The 10,814-nt window shown below is 51.9% G+C and overlaps 1 protein-coding gene across 2 annotated transcripts in view; it reads left to right on the forward strand.

Annotated features, from left to right (window-relative positions):
- Nucleotides 1–7,883, forward strand: part of MARK4 (microtubule affinity regulating kinase 4) — a 30,176-nt gene extending 22,293 nt beyond the window's left edge. Inside the window, exons 14-18 of one of the 2 annotated variants that reach the window (NM_001434999.1) lie at nucleotides 1,367–1,470; nucleotides 3,659–3,937; nucleotides 4,093–4,172; nucleotides 5,129–5,173; nucleotides 6,578–7,883. In NM_001434999.1, the coding sequence (NP_001421928.1) occupies nucleotides 1,367–1,470; nucleotides 3,659–3,937; nucleotides 4,093–4,172; nucleotides 5,129–5,173; nucleotides 6,578–6,642 (573 nt within the window). In that variant the 3' untranslated portion in view covers nucleotides 6,643–7,883. The remainder of the gene's footprint in view (nucleotides 1–1,366; nucleotides 1,471–3,658; nucleotides 3,938–4,092; nucleotides 4,173–5,128; nucleotides 5,174–6,577) is intronic. The other variant, NM_001434998.1, reaches the window with a different exon arrangement.
- The last annotated feature ends 2,931 nt before the right edge of the window (nucleotides 7,884–10,814 follow it).

Here is a 10,814-nt window from a genome sequence, read left to right on the forward strand (position 1 = left end):
TGTGAAATGAGCTTACCAAAGAGCTTGGGTTGTCAGGAGGATCTTGTGCCATCCTCACACAGTGCCTGGCTCAGGAAGCACTCAATGAATGAAAGCTCTTGTTATTGTTGAAATACATCCACACTTTTAAGACACTAAAAAAGGGCAGCAAATTACCCCCTCCCCCAAAAAAATAGAAGAAAGGAAATAATAAAGGGAAGAAATCAATACAGGAGAAAACAGATGTACACGAGAGAAAGTCAACAAGCCAAAAGCTGATTCTTTGGAATAATAAAGTCAGTGGACCCCTAGCAAGACTAATTAAGAAAAAAACACAACATTGTAAATCAACTGTACTTCAATTTTTAAAAAGAAAGAAGATAGCAAGCAAAAGTCACCAGTATCAGAACTGAAAAGGAGAGCTGCATTGTGACATAGAAAGAAAGATAATATTAGGAACTACTTTATGCCAGTAAATTTGACAGTTTAGACAAAATGGACAAATGTCTTTTAGAAACACACCAAAACTGACCCGAGAAGAAATAGAAAACCGGAGCAGTCTCAACACTTTCCCATAAAGAAAACTCCAGACCCAGATGGCTCTAAACTGGTGGAAGTCTTCCAAACATCGAAAGAAGAAATAATACCTATCTTAGGCAGACTTCCAGAGGAAAAAAGGATCACTTTCCAGCACATTTTATGAGGCAACAAAATCCTGATACGCTATTCCTGTCCTCAGCTCAGTGCAGTGCAGGGTGGAGATGTATGTATGAACAAAGGTGGTCAGTACAAAGCAATGTGGCCAATACAATACAAGGCTGTAGCTGGGAGCGCAAAGAAGGTAGCTGACTCAGCCAGGGCCCAGGGCGGGGATATGTTGACCTGACACCTGAGAGATCCCTAGGAGTGAGTCAGAGGGAAAGGTAGGAGGAAGACCCAAGCAGAAGAAACAGCCTGTGCGAAGGCCTTTAGGAGGAGAGATGCGACTTCCCTGGCAGTCCAGCAGTCATCACTCCGCCTTCCCACGCAGGGGGCCTGGGTTCAATCCCTGGTCCGGGAACTGAGATGCCATATGCCTCTCAATGTGGCCTGAATAAGTATGTTTTTAAAAGCTTGACATGGCTGGAGGTGGGCAAGGCTGCCCCCTGGGAACTTGCCGTGACCTTCTCTCCTCCCAGCTCTAAGGCCCCCCATGACTCTCAGCCTGCATTGCTGGCATGACCCATTGACCTTTCATGTCTTTAGCCAAAGTAAACCATCACCTACTCACTCTTGGTTCACACATAGGCCCCTGCCTCGTTCCTAATGAGGTAGGCCAGAGAGGGTAAAAGGGATTAAGGAGGGTCCCTTTGCCCCCTCACTCTCCTCCTGGCTTTGTCTCCTACAGAACAACCTCCCTCCCAGCATGATGACCCGCAGAAACACCTACGTTTGCACAGAACGCCCGGGGGCTGAGCGCCCATCCTTGTTGCCAAATGGCAAAGAAAACAGGTATGAAGGGAGGGCAGCAACGGGGAAGGAGAGATGGGGTGTAGTGAGCAGCGACCCCTGATCTAAGATGTTAGACGTTGTGGGGAGGTATGGTGTGGGGACGGGGGAGTCTGCATGTCTGCCGTTCCTTTGGCAGAATCTACCCATGTCCTCCCGGTCCCAGACCCCCCTGAAAAATCCTCCCCCCTTAATTAATTAGTCATCAGCACCAGCAAAGCAGTCTGCCCCACTCTCTGCCCACGAGCCTGGGGAACCTGAGTTCATTTTTTTTGAATGATCCATTTTTAGAGTTGGAGAGAAGCCCTAGAATGTCACAGCTTCAACATCCTCTAGTTGGCGGGATTTCAAACTTACTTGCCTGAGTTGGTTCAGGCTCCTTCAGCTGGCAAGTGAGGTAAACTAGTGCAGGCTGGCTGGAGCATACAAAAGGAATGAATTGGTTCACATCACAGTTCAAGTCCCAGAGTGGGGTGGGCTTCAGGATCATGACACTCCCGCCCATCAGGATTAGAGGGCGTGACTCCCAGGTGCACTCTGGGAAACACCCAATACAGGGATGTAGGTATCACTCTGGTGGGGGCAGGGGGTAGTGTTTGGAAGCGGTGATTCAGCTCTGAGTTCCGAATCTCGCCTCTGCACTCCACGAGCAAGATGACCATCAGCAGGTGTCTGAGCCTCCGTTTCCTCCTGTGTGAGATGGAGCTGATGTTCTCTGCCTCCAATCCCATTAGAGGGATCCGGTGGAGATCAGGTGTGTCCTGTTACCTCACACAAGGTCTGAGTCATAGTAGGCATTCGATGAGTCAGAACTTATTTGGGGGTTATTAAATAAAAATAATAATAGCCAACATTTATCAAGCAGTAGCTGTAGGCCGGGCCTGTGCATGTTAGCTGGTTGAATGCCCCTAACAATTCTATGAGATCCATCCTGGTGTCTCCATTTTACAGCTGAGGGAATGAGGCACAGATAGGTTAAGTAACTTGTCCAAAGCCACACAGCTGGTAAGTCAAGGAGCAAGGATTCCAGACTGACTCCAGAATCTGTACTGTTAATCACTATAATATATGGCCTCCAAGTCCTGGCCAAGCGATAGCATATAGTTAGGTTATAGATTCAGGAGTGAAGAGATCATAAGGCACAGAAGATGAGGTGGAGGTTTAGTCCTCTGTGATCCAGAAGTAGGAGGCAGGGTCCTCCAAGGATTCAGGACCACTCTTAACATGAGACTGCAGCTCTAGATCTGAGGCCACTGCACCAGTTGCCACCATTTCCCAACCAGCAAAAAGGGTGGAAAGACAGTGGAGTGCAAACTGCTTTTGTGTTCAAAGACATGACCCAGAAATGGGCCAAAGCACTTCTGCTTACATCCTATTGGCCAGAACATGGTCATATGACCATACCTAGCTGCAAAGGAAGCTGGGACATGTAGTCTTTGGCTGGGTGGCCATGTGCAATGTTTATACTCTTACGGGTTTGGTTACTAAGAGTAAAACCTTGTGTATGGATTCTGGGTGAGAGGTAATGGTATCTGCCAATTAGGGCTCCCTCTTTGAGATCTGGCTGGTCTTGGGGTCCCTAGAAGGATATTAATTGGAGGTCTGGCTTCTGCTGTGAGGACTGGGAGGGTCAGAGGGCCTGAAGAAGGTCCTAGGATAATAGAGCCACCCCTGCCTACACAGAATCTTGAGAATTAGAGAGAGGGTTCCTTCCTCTTTATTATTACCTGTTGAAAATTTTCATAATGAATGTAAGTTTCCTTGATGTTCACATCTATTCCTCTCCCACGTTTGAATAATGAAAGTTCAGATAGCAAAGTGTTTGCACAATTGATGTGGTTCCTGAGGTTTGGATGGCAAATAGCAGGGGATTCATTTAAAAGTATATATGAATCTATTCAATTGCCAAGTTTGGAGAGAGGAGAGTTGGGACAGGGGATGGTTTGGAGGGGACAGAGCTTGAAGAAAGGATGGTTTGAAGGAAGAATGATTTAGGAGGTGAGAAGAGTCAGTCAAATAACGCTAAGGGTGTGCAGGGCACAACCCACACAGCTCTGCACCGCAGCCCTGTCTCTGAGTTCCAGCTTGGCAAAGGTTTCTGATCTCAGGACAGACCAGTGAGGAATCAGAGGGACTGAGGACTCTGGCCTGCCTCAAAGCTCCACCCTAACTTGTACCTCTCTGCCCACAGCTCGGGTACCCCACGGGTGCCCCCCGCCTCTCCCTCCAGTCACAGCCTGGCTCCCCCATCAGGGGAGCGGAGCCGCCTGGCACGCGGCTCCACCATCCGCAGCACCTTCCACGGTGGCCAGGTCCGAGACAGGCGGGCAGGGGGCGGGGGAGGTGGGGGCGTGCAGAATGGGCCCCCCGCCTCCCCCACACTAGCCCACGAAGCCACGCCCCTGCCCACTGGGCGGCCCCGCCCCACCACCAACCTCTTCACCAAGCTGACCTCCAAACTGACCCGAAGGTGAGCCCCATGGGACATGTGGGACAGGGAGAGGGATGGGGGGCTGATGGGCCCTAACCTGTCTTCTGCTCTACTCTGCCTCCTGTACCCCGATATCTCCGTCTCCTTCTCCTCCTCTTCCTCCATCACTCTTCACCTCCCTCCTCACACTACAGGGTTACCCTCGATCCCTCTAAACGGCAGAACTCTAACCGCTGCGTTTCAGGCGCCTCTCTGCCCCAGGGATCCAAAATCAGTAAGTCCCCTCCACCTCTGCTCTCACTGGTTCTGCCTCCCTGTCTGCATGTCTGACCCGTTTGCGGGCCTGGCGGGAGGGGGCGCTGTGAGTTGGGTAGGGGGTCTGTATGTGGGCTCTGGTCGTTCCTTTACTCAGATAATAATAGTCTGGCCTCTGGAGCCAGACTCAGGGTTCAGACCCTGAGCTCTTCTGAGAGACTTTAAGCAAATGATTCAACCTCTCTTGGCCGCACTTTCCTTTCCCCTAAAATGGGGATAGTAATAACAGTATCTTCCTCACAGGGTTGTTGTGCAGACTAAGTGAGGTGATACATGGACTGGGCTTTGAATGTTGCCCCGGAAAATACTTTATGTTTTCTATCACTTTTATTCTTTGAGTGTCTACTGTGTGCTTCGCACCATCGTGAGCCCAGAGTAAAGTGAACGAGAGGGATAAAATCCCTGCCCAGGGCATTCTACTAGGGGACCCAGACAGTAAACAATAAATAAAGTATATAGACTATCAGGTGGTGGCAAGTACTAAGGAGAAAAACAGAGCCACGAATGGGGGTGGGGTGGTGGTGGTGGTGATGTGCCTGTCAGGATATGGGAAGGAAGGGTACAGTTTAAATGGAGCAGGCCTCGCTACAGAGGTGTCATTTGAGCACAGGCTGAAGGAGGGGTTTGTGTGTCTGTCTGTCTCCTATATGTAGGTGTGTCTCTACCCACCCTGCCTCTCTTTTGTCCTCCAAATTCTTCAGTATCTTTCCTCCAACCTGCACTAACCATTTCCGAATGGGCTCCCTTTCTGGGTATGGAGAGGGAGATCAAATCCTGACTCCCAGCCCAGCTCCAGCCCTCAGGGAGGAACCAGGGCTGAGGCAAGGACTACCCGAGTCCTGGAGGCAGTGGATTGAGGGAGGGGGGGCCCCTTTATGTCCAAATTAGACACTCATCCCCCCACTCTTCCTGTAGGGTCACAGACGAACCTGAGAGAATCGGGGGACCTGAGGTCACAAGGTGAGTGTCTGTGCCCCCCCTTTTGCCTCAGACCCCTCTTGTGTAAGCACCTCTCCTTACCACCCCTGCCAGACCCCTGGTCGGGGCCCGAGCCTCATCCTCCAAGGCCAGTTTCCTGAAATGCTTCTATGACCCCCTCTTCTCTGCCACTTACTCTTGTGCACCCCCGCATTGATTTCCTCTCATGTCCAACTCCATCCCTGAGCATCATCCCTTGACCATCTTTAACTTCAGCCTCTCCCATCTATAACCCACTCCTCCCCCTGTTGACACCACACCACCTTTCCCCTCTCATCCAGTGAGGCACAATGGTTGCTGAGAACCCTGGGCCAGTATAGAAACCTCAGTGAAAATAGGGAGCCTCCCCAGCAGGGCCAACAGTCCCAGGACCTAATCTCATTGGCTGGAGTTGGGTCACATGTCCATCCCTAAACCAATGCCTGTGACCAGAAGGGTGGAGTACTCTGATTGGTCAGACTTAGTCACATGCTCATCTTTGAACCAATCAGAGTGTGGGGAGAGATGTGGAATGCTCTCTTTGCCTGGAAGTGAGTCATGTGTTCACCCTTGGAGCTGAGAGGTGAGTCTGCCCCACCTAAACCAGAAAGACTAGATCTGCAATGCTTCTCAAGGAGAACACTCTTGGTGTTTTAGGAGACACATTTCTTTGTTAGGCAGGGCCCTTTCACACACTTCAGAATGTGTATCATTCTTGAACCATCCCTCCACCATGATAAATGCAGGCAGCGCTCCCTTCCCAAGACGTTTTGACAATCAAAAAGCCCTCAGAAATTTACTAATATCCGTTGGAAGACAGTACTGCTCCCAGGTATGAGAAATCCCTAGTCTAGAGTGAGAATTGGTTCTCCAACGGAAAAATGATTATTACCAGAAGAAGGACATGTTAGGAAACAAATTGAGCTGCTATAGGGAAGAGACCCCAAAATACAAACAGGAATAAGTTTCTGCCTCACACAAACCGTGTGTCCAGGCCAGGCTGGCAGGGTCACTCTGTTATGTGAGATCCTTCGGGTACCCAGGGCCCCTACATCCTCACCCCTAGAGCCCTGTCATCTTCACAGTCCACGCTAGCTCGTGCTGCAGCCTCACAGGAGGTGGGGCAAGAGAGTCCAGGGCACACAGTTTCCTTTGCAAGAGGTGATACGGAGTTAGGCGGTCACTTCCACGCACGTCCAGGCATTTGGAGACAAGACCACACCTGGCTGCAGGGGAAGCTGGGAAATATCGTTTCCAGGTGGACAGCTGTTTGTACAGCGGAAAGACCGTCCCCTGGAGTAAAAGAGGTTTTGAGAAGAGGTATAGGAAAGCCTGTCCCAATGTGGGAACTGCGGGTTACCTTCATCTTCTCTCCCATCTCTAACCCGTCATATCTTCCCACCTCAGTTGCCATCTACCTTGGGATCAAACGGAAACCGCCCCCAGGTTGCTCCGATTCCCCTGGAGTGTGAAACTGACCAGCTCGCGCCCGCCCGAGGCCCTGATGGCAGCTCTGCGCCAGGCCACCGCGGCCGCCCGCTGCCGCTGCCGCCAGCCACAGCCGTTCCTGCTGGCCTGCCTGCACGGGGGTGCGGGCGGGCCCGAGCCCCTGTCCCACTTCGAAGTGGAGGTCTGCCAGCTGCCCCGGCCGGGCCTGCGGGGAGTTCTCTTCCGCCGCGTGGCGGGCACTGCCCTGGCCTTCCGCACCCTCGTCACCCGCATCTCCAACGACCTCGAGCTCTGAGCCGCCACGGCCCCGAGTCCTCTCCTCTTCCTCGCCCCCTTCACTTCGACAGAGAAAGGGGGTCAAGGAGGGGATTCTCCCTTTGTCATCACCTCAGTTTCCCTGAAATGGATTTGGGGGCAGAGGTTGTCCCCTCTGTGTTCTCCGGGGCCCGCTGAGCAGGAGAGAAGAGTGAAGGGGCTTCGCAGGGGGGAGCTGGCACCTTCCTGGAGCCCCTAGCCCACCCGGTCCCCCCTCACCCTGCCATGGGGCACCTGAGGAGACTTTGGGGGCAGAGCGGGGCAGAAAAGGAAACTGAGGAAACTTCCATTCCCCGACAGCTCAAGAATTAGGCCTTGGGCAGGGACAAGAAGAGTTGCTGAGCCTAAAGACTGAAGAATTTGGGGTGTGGGGGGGCCGGGAGTGGGGGTCAGAGAGGCAAATTCCTTCCCCTCCCCCACCCCTCCTGCTCGAATCCCCCCTTCCTGCCCCAGGCTGGCGCGGGGCACTTTGTACAAATCCTTGTAAATACCCCCACACCCTCCCTTCTGCAGAGATCTCTGGAGGAGCTGCCGCTCTCACCTCTGGTTTTTAAGTTATTACACCCCCCACCCTCCTCCTGTCGGCCCCCTCACCTGCAGCCTGATGCCCAATAAACTTAGGAGAGTCCCCCCTCCCCCACGCTGACCCTGGGGTTTTCCTTCCCTGCCCTCACCTGCAAGTGAGATGAAGAGGTGTGTGACTTTGGGCTAGTGGTTTCTCCTTTCTGAGCCTCGATTTTCTCATCTGCAGAATGGGAGCAGTGGGGGTGTGGGGTCAAGGGTGATTGTGGAAGAGGGCAGGAAGGGACTCGGCCTCATCCACGAGGCCCCAGTTCCTATATCAGACCCCTGTTCATCCACTCACATACCCACCCACATGATATACTGGACTCTAAGCCACTTCTTACTCCAGTAGTACATTTACTCAATAAACAGTCATTGACCGGTGCCTACTCCATCCAGGCCCAGTGCTGGAAACGGAGATGCAGGGAGCCCCTGTCTATGGGGGACATGGGTTCTGATAGACACTAGAGAAACCATTGCTTTTGGAGGGGGTTGGGCTAGAAGAGAAAGTGAGAGGGTTTGGGGAAGGCACTCCAGAAGAACTGATGCTGGAGTTGGGCTCTGAAGGATGAGTAGGAGTTGGCCAGGTGTTGGACATCCCCTGGGCAGAAGCCTGGAAGTGGGAATGCATGGTATAGCTCAGAGAACTGTGGGTAATTTCAGTATGGCTGCTGTGTTGGGGGCTGGGTGGAAAATTAGCAAGAGGAATGCTGTATTAGGACTAATAATCCATCTACATTTAAGCAAAAAGGTATTTGCTCATTTCATAGGCCAGGGGTGCCTGACTAGGTACAGCTGGATTCAGGCCACAGGCTGGCTCATCTCTGCTTTTTTCAGTGTAAGTTTCATTCTAGTAGTTTCATCCAATAGGTGCCTGGTGTCAACGGTGACACCAGCAGTCCAAGCTTTTATCCTTCCCGTTTAGGGGCTATAGCAGAGTTCCTGATTGCCAACTTCAAGCAAAAGTCCCAAGACAGGCTCTCATTGGCCCGGATAAGTCATGTGATCACCCCAAACCAGTCACTGTGACTCTGGAGTGGCCTGTACCTAGAGCTGGACTTAGAGGGGTTCCTCAAAGAAAAGTCAAGGTGTCACGATAAGGGAAGTAGAAGCATGATAGATGTAAGCAGAAAAGGGCTGTCCAGCGCAGGAGGGCAGGTACTTCACCAGAGCCTTGTGGGCCTAAGCGCGCAGTCTGGGCTTTTATCCAAGGGCACTGGGAGCCACGGAGGGTTGCTTGCAGGAAAGAAGCTTAGTTAAACTGTCTCACTTGCCTGTGAGGCAGTTGTCATGGTAGGGTCAACTGTTGTATTCTTCATCGGACAGGAAAGTCAAACGAGAACTGAAGGGGGCTAAAAATTAAGAGTGGCTGGCTCAAGGGAAAAAAAAAAGGTGGTCAGTGTTGAAAAATTCAGGGTCTGAGGGAGAATCATAATCCTATCATGAGTTAGGCCATAACAGGACTGCCGAAAGGTGCTTGTAGTTGAAAGGGTAGAAAAAAAGGTGAGGCAGGGGAACCAACCCTGTCACAAAAACCTCAATTCCTGAGTTCTTCCCTGGTTCCCAGCCCTAGGCTGGGGACACAGTGGTGGCCAAGACAACCCCACCTCTGCCCTCTTAGGGTTCACAGTCCAGGGGAGGAGGCAGCCGTGTCCTTGGTGATGATTCTGGAGTCAGTGAGGCGGGTTGGGGGACTGCAGAAAGGGAAACTGCCCTCGCCAGGGAGGACTTCCTGGAGGAGGAGGCACAGCTCCCCTGGGACAGGGAGAATGGTGAGCAGCTAACCAGGCATGGCGGAATTGGGGGGCCTGGGTTGGGGGCAGGCATGAGTTCTAAGCAGAGAGAAGCAACACTACAAGTCCTTCAGCAAATGGCATATGACTTGACTGAGTGTGGAGTCACTGTGAGGGATGAGGCTGGAGGGCTGGTTGGCCTTGAAGGTCATGGAGAGTTACCTGGGCTTTGTGCTGAGGGTACTGGGGAGCTACAGCAAGGTTGTTGAGTAAGAGAGAGTCGGGCAGGTAGGTTTGTTCTGTGAAGGGAGGAAGGGAATCAGGTCAGAAGGGCAGGGTGACAGAAGGTGGGGAGGAAAGGGGTGGACTTCAGGCTTAGGAGGCAAAATGGGAGGGACAGACACGGTAGCTGACAGGTGCCTGGATGGCGGACTTGGCTGGCTGGGACCGTGGTCTGTGCTCTATGTGGCACTGCGGGTGGAGCTCGGATTAGTGATGAGATCTTCAGTTGGAGGCAGTATTCTAAAGGATATCCCAGTGTCTACCAGACCTTGAATACCCTGACCTTTGGGGTCTCTTCCGTTTCCATAATCTCTCTGGGAACTCTTGGGGCCATCCCTAGACTTCAGTTTCCCTTCTGGAAAATGGAGAGATTGCTTGATCTCTAAGGGCCCTTTACCTGTGTGACTTAAGGATGGAAAAAGTGCCTTCTCCAGGTCCCTGGCGGGCTCTGTCTTCCTAACTTTGCCTCACATTTTCTTCTAAAACCTTTGTCTCTTTGGGAGCCCACTTGCTACCCGCTTGATAATGAAAGCCTCATCCTATTGGGTCAAGTAGAAGTGGTTGACGTGGCTGACGCCCAATACGTGTTCAGATGTTTCTTACCTTCCATTACCCGCTTCTCCCATTCCCAACCCCATGACCACTTCCTGTTCTTTCACAGAACCAAGCTGTCCAAAAGGCCTGTCCTCAAAGACTTCACAGGGATGCTGTGACCCAAGCTCCAGCCTGGAGGAGGAAACAGCTTGGGCAGACATTAGGGTGGGAATTGCACAGTGTAAGGAATGGAAAAGTGTATAGAGGAATCAGGAGAAAAGAACCGGGAAGAAGAGGCTTCGGCAGATGGTGTGTATTTGTTTGACCTTGAAGAAGCACAGGTAATAGAGCATTCTAGGAGATGTGGGAAACCATGGCAGGTGCTTGAGCAAAGCAAGGGAAATTGAAAAGACTGGTAGCAGCTATAGAGGGCTGTGTATATATATATATGAATGTATATATATATACGGAGAAGGCAATGGCACCCCACTCCAGTACTCTTGCCTGGAGAATCCCATGGACGGAGGAGCTTGGTGGGCTGCAGTCCATGGGGTCGCTAAGAGTTGGACACAACTGAGCGACTTCACTTTCACTTTTCACTTTCATGCTTTGGAGAAGAAAATGGCAACCCACTCCAGTGTTCTTGCCTGGAGAATCCCAGGGACGGGGGAGCCTGGTGGGCTGCCGTCTATGGGGTCGCACAGAGTCGGACACGACTGACGCGACTTAGCAGCAGCAGCATATATATATACATTCAGATCTGAAGT

The sequence above is a fragment of the Bos taurus genome, chromosome 18 (assembly GCF_002263795.3).
Source record: "Bos taurus isolate L1 Dominette 01449 registration number 42190680 breed Hereford chromosome 18, ARS-UCD2.0, whole genome shotgun sequence".
NCBI classification, from domain to species: Eukaryota; Metazoa; Chordata; class Mammalia; order Artiodactyla; family Bovidae; genus Bos; species Bos taurus.